We start from the raw sequence: 26,122 nt of genomic DNA, 5'->3' as shown, positions 1-26,122 counted from the left end.
TTAATCTCCACTCTCTTGGCCTATTTATAGTAACTAAAGTATGTTTTTGGTTGTATTTATTATTATGTATTAATAATAAATAAATAAATAAATAATAAATCATGCATTTATTTATTATTATGTATTATTTATTTATTTAAAATCAGCTTCTTTGTAATAAAGTGAAAATTATAAATCATGCTGGTCCAAATCCGGTCCCCGAGGGCCACTATCTGGCATGTTTTGAATGTCTCCCTCATCCAACACACACAATTCAAATGATGGCCATCGTTATCAGGCTTCATCAAGGGCCCCTATTGCATGCTTCGCACATTTTCCTCCTTCGGCACACCTGATTCAAATGATCAGGATCGTTAACAGGCTTCTGCAGAACTTTGTGATGAGATCATTTGAATCAGGTGTGTCGGAGGAGGGAACCATATAAAACAGGGGTCACCAATTCTGGTCCTCAAGGGCACTTCTGCATGTTTTACATGTTTCCTTCCTCTGGCAGACCTGATTCAAATGATCAGCACATCGACTAGCTCTGCAAAAGCCCGATATTTATCCTGTTCATTTGAATCAAGTGTGTTGGAGGAGGGAATCATCTAAAACATGCAGGATAGTGGCCCTGGAGGTCTTGACTTGGACACCTCTGCTATAAACAAACAATTTTGAAGTTTTCATTGATTTATGTTTTTGTTTTTTTGTTTTCCACAGATTAAATTTATCATCCACTACTGTCAGGTCATAGTGAAACTTTAAAAAAAAAAGTATAGTTGAGGCTGAAGGGAGATGACTTGGTTTCTCCGCCACGGACCACCGAGTCAGTGGCGGTGTCGCCACGTAAAGAACATGATGCACTCAGCTGTTGTGACACGCGGGCTAATGGTGGGTTGCGTGGGTCCCCTCCATCAAAAGTTTCAGGTTCTTACCCCAAGTCGAAAACAAAAAATGACAGTTTCTTGCTAACAGTGTCAATGTAAGACACGATTTTCTAGATTTGATTTTATATTTCCTCCGTCACAGCTAAGTGTCATTTGAGCATCGTTTGTCCTCAAGCCAGCACCCAGACTCAAAAAAAACATCTTATTTTTCTATTCTTATTAATCACCATGAAATCAACATCACACTTGAGTGATTGTCTGAGTGCGTATTTCAAGCAAGTGTCCAGATAAGGGTGTTGTCCTACATGGGTTGTTAATAAAAGCATACTCGAGTGCACAATGGAAGATGATTAGATTAAAACTGCACTTGGTTTGTGTTCAAGCCTCATCTCCAAGGGCGACGGGACCAAAAACAGGCCAGTGCTGAAAAAGCAGACTCGGGAATGAAACGCAACCTCTGCAAAGGACACGCGGAGACAGACGGACAACTTGTGCCATGCATTCAAATAACAAGAAGGGAAAAAAAAGAACATCGTCAAGCGGGCAAAGAGACGCCATGCCCGGGGAGCATCTGCGTCATTCGACGTGCCTTCAACTCACGACAGGGGACCCACCGCTGCCATCATTGTGATGAAGTGAAGCCGGTGCTGCGACTCGCCCAGCTGCGGAATCACTTCACGGATCACCGCGCAAACGTCCGCAATCCTCACAAGACATTCCCACCATTAGCCCGCGTGTCACAACAGCTGAGTGCATCATGTTCTTTACGTGGCGACACCGCCACTCTGACTCGGTGGTCCGTGGCGGAGAAACCAAGTCATCTCCCTTCGGCCTCAACTATACGACACGTGAGCCACCCCCGGCTGTCGTTTTAGGCCTCTGACGTCCCGCAGGATGGACGGGCAGACTGACGGCAGTTAAAGTGAAGGGACTTTTTCACTCCCTGAAAGTGTTTCGGTGTAAAATCCAGAGAGTTCAGGGTTACAACAAGAGTGCTGTTTTATGTGCCGCGTAAGTGGACGCACAAGGGCCATCGGGCTATACAAGCGTAACCTAATTACATGGTAATATGGAACACTTTAGGTGAAAAACAATAAGTCTACCATAACAGGTCCTCCTAATGTAATCCCATTATGGCTCCATTACCTCGGAGAGGATGGAGCCAGCAGGAAAAGCATGTATTTTTCATCCCGGGGTTCAAAGCATCTTAAGAGGACACCAGGGTACGAAGCATCAGCGGGGTGTGGTGGGCTACATCTTACAAGCCTTTCAAGGCCTTCAAGTACTTAACGTATGATATGTGCAAGTACAGTTGAGTTGTATTTAATCTTTTTTTTTTTTTTTTTTTTAAGATCACTTTGTTAAAGTTTTATTGAGGTAGAATTTTTTAAATTTGTTTGACTTGTAGTATGTGCATTCCAATTGAACTGGAACATTAAAAAGTACATTTGTTTTTCAAATTTGAGCTGGTACTCTGACTTGGAAGATGAATTCAAATACCACTGAATTGCCTTATTAACCAACATCAAGTCCAATGACTTCAATTCCTGTGACGCAATCCATACTCTGCGGATGTCGGAAGGAACATAGCGTTATGTTCCGCTAGCCTATGCTAACCAGGGGCGTGCAAAAGCGGTGGGGGCATCCCATCACAAGAAGGGCATCCACGGCAAGCACCCACTTCAAGAGAATGGATCTTCCATCCAACAGTAATAATAATTTGGATATCAATTTTATGTACAGCGATTCAAAGGACCATCCGTAATACAGAAGAGGACACAGCTGTTTATTGGACAGCAAATTAAAATTATTATTAAAAAATACATATATAATTTAAAAAAAAAATCTTTCACCTCCCCCATAAAAAATAAACATTCCAAAATATATATATAAAAATACTTCTTTTTTTTCCGACCCCCCATAAAAAAAATTAACAAATCAATAAAAAATAGTTTATTTTTCTGTTCCATCACTGCCACCCCTTTTCTTGCTGCTCTCAATATTCTTCCATTAAAAAAAAAAAGTCTTAAGCAATGAGATGTAAATACAGGAAACCCTCATTGTCCTTAAATTGTTGATTCTTAGGCTATGTTCATACTACAAGTCAATTCTATTATTTATTTATTTTGTGACATATTAAAACAAATTGTCTAGAAATGTGAGCAATACAGTTACTTAGTTTTTTTTATTCCCTCAAATCTGACCCAGATATCTTCCATATGTGGATATCAATCGGAATATCCTCCCACCTCCTTTCTTTGATCTAAGAAACTCGGGGGCGCTAATAGCGACCCGCCAGGCTTCTCATTTTATCTCCCTCTGATTCTTGGATGAGTTGTGACTGTAAAACAAATTCCTTATGTATTTTTACATACTTGGCCAATAAAAGATGAGTTTGTTTCCCGAGAGTCATCAAAGGATGTAAAACATCACGATTGGTTGACAAAATAAACGGGAAAAAAACGAACAAAAACTGAAAAACAAACCGACTTAAGTGAATGCGAGTCCAGCTGTTATTGCGCAATGGACAAGAGGCAGAAGTCAACTGGGATTGAGTCCAACTCAGGCTCGTACTCAGTCAAGAAGATGGATGGACGAATTGATTTACCCTACAGATAATGTAGCTTTGATCTATCGATGCCAGCGATGTATGGTGACAGCCAGGACAATGAATTGCTTTTCCACTAGATGGCGCAGTACAGACAATAAATCTGTGTCACCTGTTGCCATTCATCATCCAACACAAGCTTTTTTGTCCAAAATAAACAGACCCAAATTTAACATTAGATTTCACAATAAATGTCTACTTTTTGTGACTTTTTTTTTTTTGTTTTGCTGGGATATTTCTTCCACTCGCATTTTGAAAGACACCATGCGCCGTTGCGCCGCCGCCTACCTTCCGTGAGTCCCATGTGGATGGTCCAGTAGTTCTGAAGACACTGCAGCTCCTTCTTCATGCCCCTCTTGCAGCGGCAGTCGAAGAGCGGACTGACCAGCAGCACCTCCAGGGCCGCTTGGCATTCCCTGTTGTTGTCCAACATGGCTTCCTTCTCCTTGCCCACCAGGCACTGGCGCATCACGCGGTACCGAGAGCTGCAGTGTGGGTTCTGGTTGCACATGTCGCTCGCCTGGATGCAATCCACCCATTCCGACGGCGTCCCGGCCACCTCGGACCCCGGGTGCCCGTCGGCCAAGAGCACGGACAACGCTGAGGAGCTGTCCCAGGAACACACGGTTTCATCTATCAGGAGAGACAAAGAGGGTTTGAAAATTAGGAGTTAGAAATTAACTTGAGGGTTTTTATTCGGGCTTTGGAGGCAACAGGTTTGTTAGAAAGAAAAAAAAAAGGTTGATGGCTTGTGACAAGACATCTGTGCGTGCTCAAGCGAGACTGTAAAAACCTTTCATGGTCCACTGGAGTCTGTGTGCAACACAGGCCGATTTGTCACATTGTTATGCAAGAGCATGAAATGTTACTTGTTTGTCCGATGCTTTATTTTACACCACCAACTGCTCCGCACCGCGAAACATCTCGTAAAACGTTTGCTGAGGCAACCACATGTTATAGCAGAATGTTGCACTGTATCTTGCAGGGGGATACGACGGGATGATCACAGGGGCAGAGTCTCAGGTGCGTCCGCATGGCACAAGAAACAAGATCCGAGCCAACGACCACCTGCGTGCTGTGGGAAAAGGTAAAAGGACAACAGCGACCCCTTGTGGTGATCTCGATACAATATCATCAGGTACGACAGGGGACATGAAGTTGAAGCTTGTGTTTGCGTGATCACTCTTCTTTTTATACGTTTGTGTTGATTACACTGAATCGAATTATTATTCACCTCAATTGCAACAAAATGACAGCTTTGTGAAATAATTGTCATCCCATGCATACAGGCTGCGGTGACATTCGCGCCATCAAAATGGTCAATTACCCCCTAAATGTATTTAAATGCATGACCGTTTATTGTAATGCACACGATTGAGAAGAATTTACCAAATCACCTTTAAACATTGCAGGACATGGACTTGCACATTTCACCTCTCACCTAAGAGCAGAAGAAAGCTGCACACGCAAATCCACGCAGTGAGGGACCTCATGTTGAAGCGAGGATGCGGTTTCCAATTAGGCTCTTTTAATCTCTCGATATTATTCCAAAGGTTAATCCTCAGTATCCTCATTCAACTCCAAAAATTACCGATGCCATAATAATCCACTGCTTTAAATTTAGATCAACTATACTGAGAGAAAAAAAAAAAGAATGGAGAGGGGGGAAGGGGGGTGGGAAAGTCAAATTCCAGTCATTGAGTCAATCCATGAACGCAGCTTGTCAAGGTCCGCGCGCGCTCACAGCGACCAACTAGTAAGACTTCTTCATCTCCCTGCATTCTTTCTAAACCTCCTCAAGACTAATTCTGCTCCCTCGTGGAATCGCGCGCCTCTCATCAACGCAATTAGTATCTCGCGTGGAGTGGGAAAAAAAAGTCCGTGCTGAAGTGAGCTCTCTGGCAAGGAAGTGTGCGCCTCGCAGTGAACGCAGCACTGACTGCGCGCGTGTGGAGGCATCGCGAGCGTTTTATTGGAGGGGGGGGGGGGGGGGCGTAAGTGGAGGGGTGGGAGAGAGGGGGGCGGGCGCTAGGGGGCGCTGCGAGGAGGGGCTGACCTCATTGGAGAACGTGTGGAATGCAAGAGAGACTTCTCTCTACCTTTGCCTGCAGGAGGCTTGAAAGAATGCACCCGGAGGAGATGACATCATCATCATCATCATCATCATCATCTTAGCATGTGTTATGCTAATACACACCAGGGACATTTTATTAGGTACATTTGCGCAATCTGGTTGTCCTCGTTATGGGGTTATGGGGCGAGCTGGAGTTTATGGTGGGAAGGGTTAGGCACGTGCACTCGGCATAAAAACTGGTGCATCTTCATTTTCGGGCCGGGGCAAGTCTAGTTTACCGTGTTTGGGAATTTGGCAGACTGCGTTTCGGCGGAGAGAGAGTGTTTTCTATTACATACCCCCGGCGCACCTGTGGAATCTGTTGAGAGAATGTAAACCAGGTGAAATCGGGTCCAAGTTGTGGCGCAGGTGGTATAAGACGATTTTGGATTCGATGCAGCGAGTCCATGCTTAGACCTCACCATATTCCTGTCCATGTCCTTATCTAAGATATTTTTTGTTAGCAGCAATGAGAATGATTCATGGCGAAAGAGTTGCCCTAATAACCAGCAGCTTCAGCACACTAACGGGTAAGCGGATTTATTTTATGTTTTTTTTTTCCCCAGTTATCATTGTTTCGTATTAAATGTGAAAGATGAAAATGAATGACATTTTCACTATAACTATGGCCATATTAAGTTTGAAAAGTGTAAGATGTAGTTTAATGTATTTATTTAGTTAACATAGTCATTTTTATTTCATTAATTAACGGAAACATTTTTTCAAATTTTAGTTTGAGTTATTTTGTTAGTTTTCGTTAACTATAATAACCTTGATAGAAACACGTATGACAACTTTGTTGCTTTGGATTTTAGCTTTAATATTGCAACTTTTCAGATTTATTCTTTTTGAATGTATATATATATATATATATATATATATATATATATATATATATATATATATATATATATATGGCTCTTGTTGGCTATTTTATGCTTTCACTCTCAACAGACTAAACTGATTACTTGCCTTATTCTGTTAGTATAAATATCAGTAAATGAAAGACGTCAAATGTCTGACCAAAATGGTCATATCAGGTGTTTGAATTATTTCTCGCCAATTTACATTCTGAAGCGCCACGCGCGCGCGTTAGAAACAACTGTCAGTTATGATGCAGTGCGGTGCTACACCACAATAATAAACTTATTGTTGAGCGAATACTTCTCCGACAGTGTCAATGAAGCGTATCGCTGTGTCCGCGAAGACCATAGTTCACTTTTGACTTCCTCCGCATTAAATTCATTTCGGATTGACAGAAAGAAATCAAAGCGATTCGCAGCAGATTTGTTACAGCGGATTCCAAGTTGGCCTCGCCAAATGACATCACTCATTTCGGCAATATCCTGGCAATGGCGTCTGTGTTTCCTTTGACTGAAAGGGAGATTAAAGCTATGGCACAATGCATGGCATTATACTGTATTAGTTCTCGGGGAACGGTCAAGCCCAAGGAATGTGCCATTTTTCAAAGTGGTTTTCGCATAAAACAAAATGACTTTGTTGTACATCATCGCTCAAATGGTGGCGAGAATGTCATAAATCTTTACGAATCTTGAAAACAAAAGTCTCCATTTAAAGACAGTGACAGTGACAAAGTGCCGGCCGGCTGACTCATATAATGATGCTTGACTGTCAGCACCGGCTGCCTTTCAAATAGTGAATTCTTCATTCCGCCCGGGTCGGGCTGAGCTTCTTGTCATCTCCCCCAAGAGTTTGGGGGTCTGTCATTACGACGACGGTCGGCTACATTACGCCGTGTGTCCTGCATTGGCACTGCAGCAACTCAAATCATCGACTCCACTTTTTGAATGGGGTCTCTTTGTCTATTCCATCACAAAATGATTTTCTTCGAGCAACTTCCACCAAAACTAGAACATTTCCTTTCATTTCAACAGGAAGCATCGTAAACGGGGGCGGCACATTTTTATTAGCCAGCAATACAAACGGCGTAGTTTTATGGATATTTATATATCTATCCATTTTATAGAGTGCTTGTCTTCATGGGGGTCAAGGGTGCGCTCAAGCCTTCCGCAGCTGACTTGGGGGGTTGCAACTTGCGGGTACACTCGTGAACTTACCTCACTGAGTGGCCTTTTGACTAATTAAAATAAAGAAATAAATTGAAATTAAAAAAAATAATAATAAAAACACACACACACACACAATTTTGGGATTTTTTTTTTTTTCAATTGTCGCCCCCTCCAGCATTTAAGTTGCCCATCCTTGACATAGACAGACTATCATACTTACAGACAACTACAGAAAATGTGGGGAAAAACGCAAGCCAAGATTTGAACCCCCAACCTCCAAATTGAGAAGCTTACATGCTAAGCACTCGCCCACTGCATTGCCTTGATACGATTTATTTTCCTTTTACTCTCAATGAGTTGCGAGCTGTATACTAAATGTAGCCTTTACTAAGACAACAATGCTCCGTTTTAATGAGGTATTCGTTTAACATTATGCTTATTATTGTTAGTTTGCATTGTACTGCATCCTGTTGAGATCCGTTTCTAATATATGGCTCGTTTTGCACCACATTTGAACAGAATGCTTTATTTGCTTCGAACAATAAACGCACACCATAATCATCATTACCCTCACTGGCAGCTGTGACACAATGGCCTGCAATTGTGGGATTATTTTGTCATATAATGTGCCATACAACCTGTTGATTTGGAAGGAAACGTAATGTTCAAATCTATTGAGGTTTACTCGTTGTACAGTTAAGAGCAAAACGTTTCATACCTGGATTAATTGCTGGTACAAATCAAGGATTTTCTTTTGCTGTTTGACCTTCTTAATTGAATACGTCAATGGATGGTGCATATAGCCGCTTTCTTAAAATAATCGCCTAAGTCAATTTTTTCAGATTTTTCAGGAAACACCAAAAAATGAACCATTTGCATCATGAGATGATTTAAGAAAAATATTATAATTTGCCCAAAAATGACTTTTAGGCAATTATTTTAAGAGGTTGACGATATACTTTTTATGACATATTCAAGAACATAAAAAAGGTTCAAAGGTGCTGATTCAAATAAGCACGAATCAAAGGCAGACTTTTGATACAGCTCTTGCATTATGAGCTAGTGTACCTAATATTGTGGCTGATAAATATATGGCTTTCATAAAGCATGCATGCGCATCCCTTTACATGGACAGCACAGAGAGGCGCTCGCACATCAATCTGCATGCATGCCTCCGTGCTCTTATATCCTTTTGTGGTGGGCGGGGGGGGGGGGGGGGAGAATCACCCTATTGTAAGAATAAGCACACACACAATCGCATCTAATCAGCACGTCAGCGGAAGACGGTGAAGATAAATACAGCGCGTGTGTGCGGGCATCGAGAGCACATCAGCATCAAGAGGACGCCTGCTCGCCGTGCCGCTGACAAGTGTGCCTAATGTGCTGAATATGGAACATATCATGATGCCTTTGCGGGGGGAAATAATGACGGCGACAACAGTTGAGACCTCTTGTGGGTCAGATGAGATGAGTGTCGGCTTCAAATCAGGAGAAACGAGCCGGCATGCAAATATGGTAACCTCGTGTGTGTTGATTTGTTGCGGCGTGCACACGAGGGCGAGAGTTGACACTTTTCAGACTGCTGGGTCAAAAGTAACCCAAATTGGGTGTAATAGCTAACCCGGCTCTGCGTTGGGGGACAAAACTATGTGCCAATCCAAATCTGCTCACAATCCACAGTTACCCAGCAAATGAGTTAGTAAAACAACCCAACATTTTTTTAGCATCTATTTATAATTCCCCCTGAAAAAAACCCATCCAGAACTTATCAAGAACACATTAAATTGACCATTGATTCTCTTTGCCCATAGTTCAAATAAAATGTGTGCACGGCTCACTAGATAAGGTTTTGCTTTGCTTAAGTAAAATTAAACTTGGGGTTAACCGAGGTCAAAGGTCGGTTGGATGTGCCTGTCACGCACATGGCAGTGCACTAATAAACTGAACGTTGCGCGCGCGCACACACATAGAGACAGACTGTCGGGGAGAGGTTAAGCATGACTGATTAGATTAGGAATTATGAGCTAATTAATGCGTATCTTGGGAGACTCGTGCAGCATGCTTATTAGGAGACACAGTCGCGGTCGGCAGCAGACTGTTGTTAATTCCCACTATATTAGATGTGGCCTTACATTAATTGGAACAATATGCTGCCGCTCAGAGCCTCCCGGGTTATGAATAAAAAAGCGTATGAAGAGGAGACGTATACGGACGCAGTCATGGAGGAGGATGGCATTCAGTTGAGAGCACAGCGAGGTCAAATAATCTGAAATTAAAATCAGCGCTAATTTGAACAAATTCAGAGAAAAACACGTTTCAAAAGCCCTTTTATGATGACATGTATCATTCAAATTATTTCTTTACAGAAATGTTTTTTATGTCTGTGTGTGTTTTTGTCAAATGGTGGTCTCATTAGACACTGACAGGTAAACCCAGACTTTTTATTTTATTTTTTAAAGTTTTTAAGAAGTGCTCGCTAACAGATTTTGGCAGATTTGTGAACAATAATTGAGACAAGCAGGCCTGTACATAAAAAAAAACCCATCTTTGAGTTCACCTCATGAAAAGCTGTTCAGGAGACTACAACAGCACTTAGTAGTCTGCAAACCAAAAATAGCCCAATAAATAACTGCACGGCGGTACCGTACAATCCCGTGTATAATACGCCCGACCCCAAATCACCCAAAAACTTGTTTTTGTGTATAATACAGTCTCCCCACTGATATCCTTTTATGATCAGAGAGAATACTATGAATAAATATTGAAGATTCCAAACATAACAATAAAGTGTAGATGCTTTAAAATCCAGGTTAACAACTCTACTGTTTTCCCACACATCTGATTAAGGTCTTTTCAAAAATATTTTTAAAATAATTTTTTTTCCCAAAATCTTCTTCTGGCTCTTTTAGTAATTTTAGTAAGCTACTTTATATGTTTTGTCTTTATTTTGCTTTTTAACAGCTTTTTAAATGTCGTTAAATGTACTTTTCTATGTATTCTTATACAACTCGGAGTCGTAAGTACTGCTAAATATCTAAACAATGTGAACATTTTTTGTTTCTTATTAAGCCCCGTGTACCCAGAAACTCAGCTCTCGATTTAGGGTTTCATTTATTTATTAATTTTGCGAATGGGAATTTGCAGCAAAATTTGGGAAACACGTCTGCCTTATTGTCGAGAGGTTCTCCGTCAGGGGTCACCGACACGAGTAGCCTTGTTCTAAAAAATAACTCACCAGTGATGGGACGTTGTGATTTCCTTGGCATGTTCTCGAAGTGATCATTTGAAAATGCGAACACTTGCAGGAATTTAAAGAAATAAAGTTGTAATGAACAAAAGGGATGCTAGCCACTTTGGGGTTCTTGGAGAGTCACATATGACGTTAATATTGCATGGAGGGGATGTTACCATTTGCATTCTGGCTCTGGCTGAACGGGTTCTTTGTGACTCACAGCAACGGCGCGGAGTGGAAAATGATTTTTTTGAATAATAAGACAAAGCAATTCCAGTTGCCACATTTGTCAGAAGGCTGCAGACGAGTGAGTCATGCAACGTTTAAAGAGAGTCTTTGTTGCCTGTGTGAGTTGCAGAGCCTGAAGTCAGGTGAAGCTAGTCGGCCGAAATCAATATGAGGGCGAAAACGGCCAATGGAGTCAATGGTGAGGAAGGCGGAGTGACAGGCACTGCCACGAGCTACTTCATATTCAGTCCACGCTACGACTAGCCTTGGACATTCCCTATTACGGTTGTTTTTGTTGTTGTTATTGCGACATCAAAGTGCTCTCGTTCCCACATCAGGTCTGACATGTCGGCGTTTAAGTGAATGTCAACGTTGTTTTGCTCATTTCAACAGCCCCAAATTTGTGACGCGACCTCCGGCAGACTCGCGGGGAGGCTATCGACCAGTCGGATCCATTTTGTTTTCCAGCCATTTGTCCACGCTGTCCATTTCTATCACATTACTTTGACAGAAATTGAATTTGCTCCGATGCATTTTGATGTCTCCTAAGTACACGCTGCGCTCGCGCTGGAAGTGTCGTGTTTCAAGTAGCGCCGCGGTGCCAAAACACTTCAGATTTCAACAGAAAAGAGGGAAATAGATTTCATTTTATTGTCTTCTGTTGACATTTGTTTACGTGATTCTGAAAAGGATTTGTCCTTCAAATCGAGTTCAATGCACTTTGAGACATGTTTGTTTCCAAAGACTGACATTGTTATAATTATTGTGGCAACCTTCTTCCACGTGCAGATATAGACTGCACTTATCCCAGTCACATCATTTGAGTGCTTATTTCTTCCTCTGCTCTGTTTAACAGTTTATTAATATTACGGGGAAGTGTTTGTGTGGCCCGGTTGATGGGTCCCATACCAGTGGAACTTCTAGGCCATGTGGTTGAAGACGCCGTGGGTCCCATACGGGATATTGACTGGGACCTCTGCTCTGCCCAGTTCAGTGAAGGTCTTAGCATCCAGAACGAGAAGGAACGTACTTTTGTCCTGGAAACAAAACCGGAACACATTAGTGTTTGCGCCGCAATAGTCAGTAAAGGAAGTGTAAAAGTAAAGTGATGCTTCGAGTTATGAGTGCTCAGCTGATTTTTTTTTATTTATTTTTTTTTTATTTATTTTTTTTTTTGTTGCTCTGACTTCGAACAAAAGGCACCCACACCAACGAACAAAATAATAGTACTTCCATCCATTTCAATGGGGACTGATTTGCAATATTTTGGGTTACAATTTGGTCATGGAAAGAATTAAACTCTTAAGTCAAGGCACCATATCAACATTCTGGCGTCATGGATAGTCCGATAGCAAGACTCTGTATTAATTAAACAATGAGGCTTGGGGGGGGGGGGGGGCATTAAAGTTTACATTATTTCTGCAGATGTGAACTCACTTCTCGTGGTGTGATAATGACTGACAACACAACTCCATCATCTTCCTCTGTTGCCTCGGGCGAAGCAACAAAGACAGGCTCAGACGGGAACAAGCCGGGATACCGCCACACCTAAGCAGGAAATATGGCATTAAAATGCTCTCTGCATCAAAAACAAGCTCACCGTCATCTGCTTTCCAGTCCAACTTTGATGTAAATAAACAATACCGTGTTACGCTGGTCCCACTCAAGACAAACGTTCCCATTTAATCAGACTATATATATCCTGGACTGGCTGCAAATATGTCATTTACACTCATACTCACACCCAATTTAAAATATTTAAATAACCTAACCTGAGGCCCACCACACACCGATGCTGGCTAAACTGTTCTGTCACTAATTTTTTTAGAAGAGGTTGATATTCTGATATTCAAAAATGGAATTGCTAGTGGAAGTTGTCGACAACAACATCACAGGTGTGACAGCGATGTTCATTTGTGGCTCAAATCAATCAGGTGAGCTGTTATAACATGCGTGACACGTTAGTGTAAGGCAGCTAGCTAGCTAGCTATTGCAAGAAGCTAACGTAGGAAGTAAACATTCTTCATCTTCTTCTGTTTTTGGGCGGTAGCAGTCCACATCTTTGATCAGTGCTCCCTGAACAGCATAAACAGATGGACTCCGATGTAGGACACCAATCAAAGGAGATTGTAATCAAAGCCAGGTTTCATAAAATTGAAGTTAATACCTCCTGTTGAGAGTCAAATCAAGCTAATACCAATAGGAACAAAAACAGGTCACAGCTCTAAACATTCTTCACCTTCTACTCGTTAGATCTTTTTATGCTTGCTGAAATGAAGTCCTAACATGTGCTGATGGGCACGTGTGATATGAAGAAATCACAAAAATATGACCATTTTTGGAGTGTATTTTAAGTTCTGGTATGTTCTGACATCAACGTTTATGAGCAGTCTGTGATCATTTAAGACCTTAAGCTCCTTGGTGTGTACGTCCATCTTGAGCAGGGAGTCGCTGAAGACATGTCCAAAACCACATGAGTAGAAGTAGCGGTAAGGTCGTCCGTTGTAGCGCTCGTAGTTGATCTGAGGGAACTCGAGGCCGCCGTATTGCAGCAGTTCGTCATCGTGAAGTTCCTCGTGGGTCATGTGAACCTAGACAAGGTCAAACGTTCACTCGCATCGATTTTCAATTTTACATTCGCCTGTCAATCAACCAAAGCATCTTTAATAATGTCACATTCCCATCCTTATTTTTGAATGATATTTAAATAAGTTTGCTAGTTTTTAATTCAAATTCGATGTCCAACTCATTCCTCACATTTCTACCCGCACTTATCCCGTCTTAACAGCTCAATCCTCATCAAGGTATGTAATTACTCACAGGGTGTAATAATTGACTCTATTGATTACAATTTCGACTTCACCCTTAAATGTAAAGTGAAGTGCAATAGAGTTAATGACATCATTATTTAGTGATGTACGGTACCTCTCCTGGTTTGGTCATTTTGGCCGTGGCTTTATAGTTAGGCAAGGTCACGAGGTTCTGGTCCAGGGGGGTTGATTTGTCCACATTTAACGGCAGGACGTATCTCCTTGGCAGGTTTCTGCACAGTGAGTTGTAAAACTGACAAAACAAAACACAAAGGGAGTGGAGCACCTGGGAGTTTATCACAGCGAAATATGCATCGCAACAAATATTTTTGTTAGTAGTGGGACTAGCAGTATATTGTCATGTAGTTCCGTTTTTAATTTAAGTGATCGAAAATGAATCATTATTCATTGATTTCAAATGTATGGATGATGCATCTATCTGTTGGGAACTTATTAAAAATGAAGATGTTCCACACAGTCAAACACAAACTTACCTTGTCCATCTCTTCTCCCGGACCTCTGCGGAGGTTCTCTAGGGTAAAGTCTCCGATGACCTCGCCGTCATCCCCGCAGCACATGTCCATAACCAGCAGGCCGTTGTCTTCGAAGGCATTGATTTGATGCAGCGCGAACATGGGAGCTGCGCGGTACTTCACTTCACTCTCCTGTAGACAGGTGTCACATCACACACAGGTAATTTAATTTGATATAGCATACAAGTAAACCGAAATGCCCAACTATGGACTTGAGTTACAGAGGCCATTTTGTATGGAGGACCAAAACTGCCAAAATTCAAAATAAATACATTTCCGACTTGTTGTCGAGCCGCTCAAGTGGCAAGTTGTGGTGACAGTGGACAAGATAGTCGTCCATTGCTGGAGCTCTCCAATGCAAGCCGGCGAGACTTCCTTGTTCACCGAACCGCTCACTCGACCAATGAAAGGTAGTTTGCAACGGCGGAGTCCAACCCAAGACACGCTTAGGGCCGCCCCCTAATTTGAATAACATTTCGTCCTGGCAGAGCGTCTGCAGCATGAAATAAATAAATGTGAGAGCAGAGTGTTTTTATTTATTGATTGATATTTAATTCCATTTATATATTTATTTTTGGATTTATTTCTACATTTATTTTTATATCTCGTTTTTTATTTTTGTATACATTTTTTACTTTTATTTATTTATTTATGGATGTATATGTTTTTGTTTTTATTTCCATTTATATTTATTTATATTTGTTTAATTTTATTTTTTATATCCATTTTTATTTTCACTTTTATTCATTTAGTCATTTATTTAGTTTGAATTTGAGCAGTTTTGGTCCCCCATAATTTAGTACATCTTTCCGTACGAATCATCGCCATAGAGACCAGGGGTCAACGACCTTTTTTGAAACTGAGAGCTACTTCCTGGGCGTGATTTGTGTAAAGGGCTACAAGTTTGAAACACACTTCTGAAATAACACATGGTAGGGAACATCCATATCAAGATGCAACATTTTATTTATATAACTTGTTGCAATTGTTTTTTCACTAGCCACTAATACTGGCTAACTTGGCTTTTTTTTTTTTAATTATTATTATTATTATTATTATGTGGAACTTGGTGGCAGCCTGGTGGCTACAGGCAGCATACTGGTGACCCCTAACATAGATTTTACGGTCTTACAGTAATTATAGAAGTTCTAAATCAATTATTAATAATTTAGGGCTATGGCTCAAGCCCTTCTTCCTAAATCGGAACTATTTATCTTAAAAAGACAGTTAAGTTTTGTTTAACTTTTCACTCTACTCTTATCCCAAACCGTACTCTAATAATCAATCCCAAACCCCTATCCCTTAACTCAAATCCCTAAACCTAACCCCTTAATGCTAACCTCTACCCTGGCCAAGTGTTTCAATAGTACTTCAATCCATATCGTGTTTTGCTGCATGTGTGGAGCCAAGTGAGTGTGACCTTTGACCCACTTTTCCAGTGTGCCGGTTGACCAGGTGGAAGACGGTGCCATAGCGCGGCTCCCATGTCATGACTTTGTGAAAACTCTTTCCCTGGATGCGGTACAGCATAAACTTGAGCAGATCCAACTTGATGGGCTGCTCCACAAACACGATGTAGTTCTCCGACATGACTGTAGGAGGCATAAACAGAGCGGAGTACGTATATACGTTTTTATGTAGCCTATAGTGGAATGTCTAAAGTCAAACCTCCCTGAAGCAAAACGTTCGACTCCGAACCACTGTCATACCATGACGTCAAACGATATTTGAACATAAACAGTGTAGCGATGTAAATCATGTAACAAAGCAATACTCAGTAATAATTAGGGGTGTCAGGTGATTACAATTTTTTATTGAATTAATCGCACAATAGTTAACTCACCATTAATCGCAAATGTTATATCTGTTCTAAATGTACAATGAAATGAGTTTTCATGCTCTTGTTAACATAAAAGTGGGAAAAAAAATTAATAGAAATATGGTTGCATCTTTTAGTCATTGAAACGGAAACTTCATAATAATTAATAAAGTTAAAATTAAAAAAATGTATTGTACTGTAAAAAAAAACGATTGCGATACTGATTTGTAATGAGGTCATTTTTCTGCCACTGGATGGCATAATTGTGCTTGTAAGACATTGGTGACAGCTCAGGGCATTTTTCTTATTATATTAAGCGCTACCTAATCTTTAACACAAAGTAACTTGTGAAATTCTGCACATTTTTTAAATTGTAAAATACAATTTGACCCCAGTCTCCACAAATATATGCATTATTATTAAATGTATTACTGCTAAATTTTTACGTGGATATGTCTGCTGCGTTGCAACTGGAATTCCCCCAGTACAAGCGTTCCAAGTAAGGGGTGGTCATTAATCGCGCATTAAAAAAAAAAAGAGTGGTGTTAAAGGAACTTTAAATGAACTCAAAATGATCGCACTAGTAATAACGTATTCTTTATCCTCTGTGAAGAATGACTAATATTACTGCTGCCTACTGCGGCGTGACCGTCTTCATGTAAGTGCGTATTTGTTGCCGACTTTAAAATCAGAACAATAGACAGTATTTTTGTCCCAAATGAGGGGTTTTCCACATGCCGCACCCAGTCTTCTTTGGCTAAACAATACAAAGCGATTTTATGTGACACAATCAAGGGAATTTGGAGACTAAAATATGTGCTTGTATATAAACACATGAATGTGGGAATAAACAGATCCTCTGCTTCTGCCGCTAATCTAGCGAAGGATGCAAGTGGGCGCCTTGAACCACTTTGCAATGCTTCACACTCTTGGCCCAAAAAAAAAAAAGTCTTGTGCCATCCAGGAATAGCATGGAGGTCTGCGCACAATTGTATTGCGTATTTACAGACGCAAACGCAGAAGCCTATCGGGTCATGTGACATGTCACACACACATTTGCTTTTTGATATATATTTTTGCTTTAACTAAAACAAACTCCTTTTGTTTTTTTTAGTAATATTCAATAAATGTTGTGAAATCTAAAGGCGCAGGATACTATTATATTGCATTGGAAGGAATAGAGACAATCAAACGCGCACAGCTGCTGAGAACTGAACACAATACAAAAGCACTGTGATTGACAAAGGAAAGCAGGGCGAGACTACAATTTGAATGAGTAATTAATTCAAGAGTATGGAAGGGGGGGAAAAAAAGTCAAGTGTAGGCTCAAGCCTGTCAAAGCAGGCAGGCGCCAAAAGCTCTTCCCAAAGAATGCATTCATTCTGCTGATCCCTTTGGCGACGTGCTGCATCTCACCGAAGCTGTGATAGTAGGAGGGCTTTCTGGGTTCGCTCGCTCGGATGGCGCAGATCACTTTGGCTCCGCGTAGGTCTGCGCCGTCCTCGCTCGCCCCCGTCTCCTCGGGTGGGGGCACGCGGATGATGTTGTAGAAGAAACCTGGGGAGGAACGAAAAAACACACATCGATGTGTACGTGTGCATAAAGTAACATACTGTAGGTGTAATAATCATGTTTGTAGAAATAGAGAAGGTGGGGAATTTAGAACATGGAATTAGAGTTAATACAAGCGAACATAAACACATGAATAAGTAATAATATGAATAATTAATATTCTTATTAAATACAGTCAATACACAAAGGAAAGTAAGACATGCACTCACCAGCCACTTAATTTGGTGTATCTGCACAATATAATGAGATTCAGCACAAAAGAACCATTAAAAAATAATGATGCTCAGTTTTGGTTGAAACTGTCAGCGAGATATTCTTTTAATAATGTTTTTTTAATTATTTTTTTTTATAATGGGGTAACATGGTGTCCTATTGGTGAGCACGTTTGCCTCACAGTTCTGTGTTCGAATCTTATCTCAAGCCTTCCTGTTCGGAGTTTGCATGTTCTCTCTCAGACGTTATCTTATTAATACACCTCGAGCTAATGCTCAGTGGTGTTTAAAACTGTTCAGTTATATTAAAGGCCCCAAATCCCGGGAAGGAAATAATTTGACCTCCAGGCCCCCCCAGCAAGGGTCAGGACTTCTTACCTGAAAATAGTCCCTCATCTTGGGCGTATACGGGAGGCCGACGGAGACCCCACTGGCCGGACCTCCATAAAATGGAATTCAAAACTTGGAATCCAAAATGGCAACTTGGATCCTGGGATCAAATTGACATTTCCACATTGCTACACGGGGCAGTGGAATTTGGAATCCATGGAATCTTTGCAACCGGAAGTCGAATTATGATTCTGGTATCGTTTCAGCACCGGTATCGAGGTCAGATTTTCGGTACAACTATTGCCAACACTAGTTACTCTCTCTCTTTTATTATCGACAGTTTCCTCTCAGTCTGCTTCTTTGACAATCTCGCCATGTTTTTGTGGTTCAATAAAAACAAAAAATGGCACTAAAATGTTCTGTAAGTAGAGCCTCAGAACTGTGATTTTTTTTTCCGCAATGGTCCACTTAAGTCATATTAGGCTGAGTCACTTGCGGCGAGTTTTTGCCGAGGTTTTTGGTGTAGTGTGACTTGTGCGGGGGTGTTACCTCCTTTCCCGTAAGAGTTGCCCATATTGTACGTGGCCCCTTGGCGGTCGTAATGCGGGTGGGCTGTGGCTGCATTGATAGCAACGTACTGGCTCCAGTCCACCTGAAATTGGCAAGTAACAGTCATCTTCACGCAAATTGATTTTACGTAACCGCCAGAAAAGCATGAAGACGAGACTGTTTTGTCTCGCTACCTTTTCTTTGGTGTCCAGAGTTTGAGGATCAATTCTCCTCATGTAGTTGGTTTCTGTGCTTACGTAATAGTCTCCCTTATACTTGACAAAATTAACACTTGCGTTATCTGTGGCTTCTGTTCACAACAGAAAAATGACTGTTACGTACAATAACAGCAGCATATTCAAACGTGAAAGATGATTTAGCTGATCTATAAACTAGACCATGCATTTTACTTCCTAAGTAGGAGACAGAAGGGCGAAGCCCTCCAAACCAAAAAAACTTGAAGAAGCGATGGGAAATACAGGACAAACAATACAAATTGGCCTCTCTGACGCTTTACTCCCTTTTTTTAAACAAACTAATATTCTGAGCGCAGTTTTAGAGCAACGTCAACAATGTCCAGGCATAGGTTTTAAAATATTGCCCTGCCACAAGGATGTTATGGATTACAAAGATGATTTAGATTGTTATGCAATGCTTGGCAGCGGTAGGTTAAAATCCCCTGATCAGGTGATTTCATTTTGTTAGGTCAAGGTTAAGGACTGAACTGAGCATTGTAGCCTAATGAAATCAATAATAATAATAATAATAATGTATAAATAAATAAATACAAAATATAATAGATATTATAATAAATACAAATAAAAATAATATAATAAATATATATATATAAATATAAATATTAATAATAAATAATGATAATGAATGTAACTGCAATATATATTTGTATTAAATTAGGCATTTTAATGCACAATGCATTTGTATATACATGACAAAGAATTAAAAATATCAGGGTTTGTTCACATAAATAGAAAACAAAACCTGATAAAGCTATCATTTTGTGATTTGTGTTGCTGCTATAATTTCAATCAAACACTTTATGACGTACCGGCTGCACCTTTTTGTTAAGGCTGCAAATGCAATGGATATAAACTCAAAAAGGATCTGTTTTTATCTGTTTGACTTCACTTGTACTTCTTCTCCCATGCGTTTTAATAATAATGCATTCAGTGATGGCAGGGATACATTAAGATTCAGTAAAGGGACCTCCACTGTAGTGGGTTGATATTCAGCATTCGAATTGCACATACTTGGTATCTGAAAACGTGAGAAGAATCGCGTAAAGATGTTCTTGCAGGGGTCAGGCATGGCCAGCGTTCCGAATTCTGACACCACGATGCGGTTCTTCTCCGAGTTGCCTACATACGAGTCGCTTCTCAGGAAGCGGCTGCTGTACGTCACTTTGCCCTCACTGATGTGAAATCTGTGCATCATGGCCATGCCGTCAAACCAGTGGGTGTATCTGTGGTTGGGGGGGGGGGGTGTAGAAAGGTTGACATCTGCACAATCTTATGAGACCCGAGACAAATGCGCTGCCTTGTCAAGTTAACTTGGACGACTCATTACTTGTTTTTATGAGCACATTACAGTCGTGTAATGTGCTGTACCTGTCTTGGCCAAATTCAAACTTCCCTGGACCGTTCCTCAGGAAGCTCCCGTTGATCCACGTTGGGACAGTTCCCTTGATGTTGGTGGGAATGGGATCAGAGCTTTCCTCTACCGAGCTCACCAGAGGGGCCACGCTCTCCAAACCTTTGGCCTGGGGGCATCTCTGCCTGCTGGCCACTGGAGGGAAACAGGAAACATAATCACAATCATGATATTCGTGATGGAAGGGGAATGGAGCGGAGTGGCATTTATTGTCATTGCACGCACACATCGCGAGTACAGGAAAGGAAATTAACACTTAACAAGAGACATAAATAAATAAATGACCAACAGAGGGAGACAGAACGGAAGCCTGACGGGTTGCCAGACGGCGCCCCATTTTTATTAGGTAAAAAAAAAGAAAAACATAAGGAAGAGTGGGATATTCAAAAATATATAATGCATAATAGCACTTATAATATTACATCTAAAATATATTAATACATAAATCCAGTATATGGAGAAGAAATAGACCCGCACAGCACAGAAAAAGATTCACTGGTGATTGGGGTGTCAGGAAAAAATTCTGAAAAAAGAGAAAGGTTTTTAAATCCAGTATATGTTCATAGTTTTTTTTTTTGTTTGGTGGTTTTTTACTTTATACTTTTTACTTTATTTATAAATATGTTGTTTATGATTATTTTGTGTGTCTTTTATTATGTATTCTTTTTTTTATGTATTGTTTTTGCTCTTATCTGGACCCATTGAATCTGTAATAAAAGTTATTATTATTGATCAAATGTATTATTATTTATAAAAGGATCATAATGACATGGAATTAAAAATTAAATTCTAACAATAAAATATAATACATACTAAAATGTAACAATAGTAATGCTAATGTTGTACTACTACTACTACTACTACTAATAATAATAATAATAATAATAATAATAATTGCAATCCAAAATAAATATGTGTGTGCGTGTGTGAATTGAGGTAGCATGCTGGCACTAGAAATTGTAATATTATACAAATAAAATTCACCAGTGACTGTTTATTAAAACCCCTTCAGACCCATAGATGGTCCCAGTGGACATGACATATTTGTCTAAAACAATAAAATGCATAATTTGGATGATGTCAACACTTCTGATTCATGATTGGATCTTAACTATCAAATCACAATCAGTTGATTTGCATGATGTTCATGTTAAAAAAAATGTTGCATATAAGCTTGGTATGTTTACAACACGTTACAGACATATTTTCCTGGCGTCTACTACAACAAATAAAAACGTGACAACCCCACTTCCCCTCCCCCCCCAAAAAAAATCTATGTTGTTCTTATGTGGGAAAAGAGTCAAAATCGGGAACAAAAAAAAAAATTTATAATAATAATTTTGCCCAACAGAAAAATGTGGGTCTGAAGGGGTTTAGCTGTCAACACTCTAATTGGACTGTCCACTAAAAAAAAAAAAAAAAGTGCATAGATGAGGGAAACATTATCTATTGTGTGCTTTGTGAGATTATGTAATGCCTTCCACCACTGTCACATGGTTCCCTGGGGTGACGCACGGTGAATGACACCTGCTCTATCTGCTGCCTTATCTGCCAACCAATAAGCAATTCCTATTCATTGCCTGCAATCACCACACACACACACACACACACACACACACACACACACACACACACACACACACACACACCTACACTGCTTCAGATGCACATGATACGCATGAAGCAAATCGTTGTTGTGGCTCAATAGTGTGATGATGCGTGCTGAGCTCACCTTTCTGACGATGCTTAGCATTGGGATAAAGGGAATAAATTAAGTTTGTTCCTGAGTTGCAAATAACACAGACAATTAAAACAAAAAGCATATGCAATGGCGAGATAAGTGCTGCAGGCTATAACACACTCCTACAATGTCAACAAGGTGGGGTTAAGTTGCAATTGCTGCAGCAAGCATTGGGGACGTTGAGGGAGCAGAAGTCTTTGCCTGATCAGAATTCCCCCCCAGCCTTTAGCTATACGGAACTGTCTCAACAATGAGTTCCACAAAAAAAAAAACGGGAAAAAAATATATATTTGTAATTTTTAATTTTTTTTTATCTATGCCAGCTAAATCTAGTGACAGGTGAAACAATTACCATGAATGGTCATACCTGTTGCCATTTTCTTCAACGGAACAATAGATTTCTGTTCATCTCAACTGGCTTAGATTTCACCGCCAAGTAAATTTGTGATTCAATTAGATGTGATGATCATTATTTCAGTATGCAGAGACGTTCAAAAGTCTGCACACCCCTGTTCAAATGTCACATTTTTGTGAAATAAAAAAAAAAGAAACCAAGATATATATATATATATTTTTTTTTTTTTACTTTTTTTAAATCATGAATGCAAACCTGTGTAACTCAATTGACAAAAAAAGAAAGAAATGTATTTGAATGGGAACGTTAAAATAAACTACTGAGACAATTTTGGTTGCACAAGTGTGCACACCCTCTTATAACTAGGGATGTGGCTATGTTCAAAATTAACTAATCACATTCAAACTCATGTTAAATGGAAGTCAGCGCACACTTGCCACCATTGAAAGTGCTTCTGATTAACCACAAATAAAATTCCGATTTTCCAGGAGGCATGTCTTGACATTTATGTAGTCATCTTACAGTGCAGGCCCTGGTCCACAGAGAGCTTTCACAGCATCAGACGGATGTCATTGTCATTCCAGAGAAGGGTCAAAACTTTTTTCCCCCCAAGGCATCACATGTAACATGATGAAAAATTGTGCTGGCAGTCACCATCCAGTGGCGAAAATATGGCACAAAGTCGGTGACATTGCTACAAACTGAATGTCCCTCCAAAATTGATGAAAAGAGAAGAAAACCGGGAGGCAAAACAGACAGCAAAATTTAAATTCCTTATACGTGTCTTCCTTATGGTGAGAAAGTTTTGTTGTCATGTTTTATATCACTTAACATGTGGCATATGTACAGGGGTGTGCAGACTTTAGTCATCCAGTGTTTATACTTTTTGTGACATTTTTGTTTGATTTTTCAAATTTAAAATGTGCACTGGTTCCATCAAAGTTGAAGCTGTTGCTTTAACTCATTCACTGCCATTGACGGCTATAGACGTCAAAATTTCATTTGAACTATGAACCAGCACCGACCAGACGTTTAAAATGTTTAATCGCCTGACGCCCCTAATTTTTAATAATCTTTTCTCTCTTTTTTTTAATCGCGTCAGGCGATTACATTTTTTAAATTGTAATTAATTGCATGACTTCAATAGTTAACTCACGATTAATCACAATTTGTCTATCTATTCTAAATGTACAATATTTTTTTCTAGGTTTTCATACTCTTGTTAACAAAAGTGGAAAAAAAATGTTAAACTAATAGAAATAGTTCAAATTAATTTTTGACGTCTATAGCCGTTAATGGCAGTGAATGAGTTAAAGCACACAAGTAAGTTTACAGAAACATTCAAGTGACTACTTTAACACTAAAATGCAACATTTCCTCTCGTGAAGACCGTTCAAATTGTGATTCAGTGCTCTTTAAAGCAAATGTTCTTCCTGTTTTTTTTGTTATGCGTGCATGTTCCTAAAATTCAAAGCGTACCCTTTGGCCAGTGCTATTATTATTCCAATTGATCCTAAATGCCAACCAAATACCTTGATGCCTTTTCCCCCTTTTTGTCAAAATGAAGCTATAAATGAATTAAATGTGCCCCAAGAAAAGTGCCTTTCATTCATAAATTGCCATTTGCGTCTTGCTGATATACGAGGCGACTACTCACTGGGCTGCGGCTCTGTCGTCCCGGACATGCTTGGCCTGTTGCTGTGCAAATCAAATGAGACTTAACACTGCGCTTTTATTACAGTCAGTGTGAAGAGGGAGAGCCTTTGGACTCTGGAATCGGTGCCGAGTTCAAGAGGTGGACATAAAAAAAAAAAAAAAGGTACATCAGTCACGCTATCGAACAACTGCTCGTAAAAATGTCTCAAGTCTCTTCCTACTGTTTCTCTTGTGTGACATAATACATTATGAACGATTTTATAAAATGTAAACTATATATAACTGCAATTATTGCAGCAAGTGATTGTAGAAACGGAGCTGAAATACTGTACATTCTTTGTGTGACATACGACCTCGGCTGCGGATCGGTTGAAGATCATGTTGTGAGTTGCGCGTCGCATATTTGTGTGTGCGTGGATCTTGCCTGCAGCTCTCACGTCAGAATACAGAATTAACGCATATTGGTTTTTGCAGCGTTTGCTTGTTTTTGTACCGGTCAAATACATCGACGTGTTTACTGATTTTTTTTTCAAAAATACGAAATAATAGACCAAATCTTAATGAGTCTGACTGTCCTGAGGTTATACTGTATCTATTACACGTAGACATGTTTCTCTTGCTTTTATCTCATCTATACATGAGTATATATCTCATCTTGTACATTTTAAGTTGTACAATTGCTTTTGCTACATTAAGTCAGTGTCCTTTTATACTTTATTTCATGAACTGTTATGAAACACAGTGGAAAGAAAGCCATTTTTTGTTAGATTTTTCTTGGTGGAATAAAACAAACAAACAAAGCACAGTGAGGTTCATTCATATTAAATGTCCCGGTGCATGAGCCATACTCGGAATCCAAATAAATATTAACTCGCCATAACAGACAGCCTGCGTGCAGCCGTGCTTCCCCTTCTCCCTCTCGACGTGCATGATGGGGAGTGGAAACGTGGCGAGTAGGGACAAGACCTGCAGGAAGGCCGGTCGGGGCACGAGGCGCTTCTGAAGATTTCATCAAACGACTTGTTTCGTGCTGCATGTACTTTCAAGGCTTGAAATGGCAGGAAATGTTGAGCTCCAATTTAATAACAAAAGCGAAGAGGCGAACCAATGCACAGCCGGTAGTTGTCTTTTTTTTCTTTTTTCTACAGGTGTAGAAATTGTCTGACTCCTTACTAAACCTAGAGCAAAATATTAACTCATTCACTGCCATTGACGATTATAGACATCAAAAATGCATTTAAACAATTTGTATTAGTTTAAAATTGTTTCCACTTTTGCTAACAAGAGTATGAAAACCTAGAACTTTTTTTTTTGTAAAATTAGAACAGATATAAAATTTGTGATTAATCGTTAGTTAACGAGTGAAGTCATGTGATAATTACAATTAAAAAATTAATCGCCTGACGGGCCTAATTTAAAAATATATATAAAAAAATAAGGGCCGTTTAATCGTAATTAATCGCATGATAATTTCATATCTGTTATAAATGTACAAGAAAATAAATTCTAGGTTTTCATAAAAAATGAAATGAAATGAAAAAAAATGTTAAACTAATAGAAATAGTTCACATGAATTTTTGACGTCTATAGTCGTCAATGGCAGTGAATGAGTTAGGAACACCTCACAGTTCTACACAGAAGTCAACTACAACAACAACAATAAAGATATTGTTGAATTACAATTATACTCAATTAAGAGCAGAGACCCGCCAAGGTTGAAGTGTTGGCAAAAGAACGCTGAACTGTGTTGGTGTTTGTCTGACTGACCCCACTGGGAATGAATGACTTGGTGTTGGCTCC

The 26,122-nt window shown here is 39.9% G+C and overlaps 2 protein-coding genes and 1 long non-coding RNA gene across 4 annotated transcripts in view; 1 reads left to right on the top strand and 2 right to left on the bottom strand.

Moving 5' to 3' along the window:
* The window catches only part of LOC147173470 (GDNF family receptor alpha-2-like), a 77,063-nt gene extending 71,638 nt beyond the window's left edge, over positions 1 to 5,425 (bottom strand). Inside the window, exons 1-2 of the mRNA XM_086075136.1 lie at positions 4,916 to 5,425; positions 3,763 to 4,107 (exon numbers count right to left, since the gene is read on the bottom strand). Of these exons, the coding sequence (XP_085931262.1) occupies positions 3,763 to 4,107; positions 4,916 to 5,048 (478 nt within the window). The 5' untranslated portion in view covers positions 5,049 to 5,425. The remainder of the gene's footprint in view (positions 1 to 3,762; positions 4,108 to 4,915) is intronic.
* The window catches only part of LOC147173469 (uncharacterized), a 49,815-nt gene extending 34,494 nt beyond the window's left edge, over positions 1 to 15,321 (top strand). The window contains exons 5-7 of one of the 2 annotated variants that reach the window (XR_015094770.1): positions 4,460 to 4,561; positions 6,055 to 6,117; positions 11,208 to 12,436. This is a non-coding gene — a long non-coding RNA (uncharacterized LOC147173469). Of the gene's footprint in view, positions 1 to 4,459; positions 4,562 to 6,054; positions 6,118 to 11,207; positions 12,437 to 14,414 lie in introns of those variants that run through there. The other variant, XR_015094771.1, reaches the window with a different exon arrangement.
* bco2l (beta-carotene 15, 15-dioxygenase 2, like) lies at positions 11,707 to 24,437 on the bottom strand. Its single transcript, XM_086075135.1, has 12 exons — positions 24,324 to 24,437; positions 20,528 to 20,705; positions 20,171 to 20,382; positions 19,097 to 19,212; positions 18,903 to 19,005; positions 17,656 to 17,796; positions 15,852 to 16,012; positions 14,382 to 14,552; positions 14,003 to 14,140; positions 13,486 to 13,668; positions 12,515 to 12,625; positions 11,707 to 12,114 (listed from the first exon to the last, which is right to left on the bottom strand). The coding sequence occupies exons 1-12, from the start codon at positions 24,349 to 24,351 to the stop codon at positions 11,998 to 12,000; spliced, it is 1,659 nt and encodes a 552-aa protein (XP_085931261.1). The 5' UTR covers positions 24,352 to 24,437; the 3' UTR covers positions 11,707 to 11,997.
* Positions 24,438 to 26,122: the final 1,685 nt, after the last annotated feature.

The sequence above is a fragment of the Leptonotus elevatus genome, chromosome 5, assembly GCF_054856555.1.
Source record: "Leptonotus elevatus isolate MCC_2025b chromosome 5, RoL_Lele_1.0, whole genome shotgun sequence".
Taxonomy (NCBI): domain Eukaryota; kingdom Metazoa; phylum Chordata; class Actinopteri; order Syngnathiformes; family Syngnathidae; genus Leptonotus; species Leptonotus elevatus.
The sequence above is the reverse complement of the archived record's forward strand: the minus strand, read 5'-3'. Positions and strand labels throughout refer to the sequence as shown.

What these genes read in the sequence shown, in the direction of transcription:
- bco2l (XM_086075135.1), bottom strand. Translation starts at nt 24,351, where the DNA reads ATGTCCGGGACGACAGAGCCGCAGCCCA. An exon ending in GACGACAGAGCCGCAGCCCA is followed by an intron (nt 20,706 to 24,323) that starts GTGAGTAGTCGC and finishes GTTTCCCTCCAG; the next exon opens with TGGCCAGCAGGCAGAGATGC. An exon ending in AAATGACCAAACCAGGAGAG is followed by an intron (nt 13,669 to 14,002) that starts GTACCGTACATC and finishes GACCTTGTCTAG; the next exon opens with GTTCACATGACCCACGAGGA.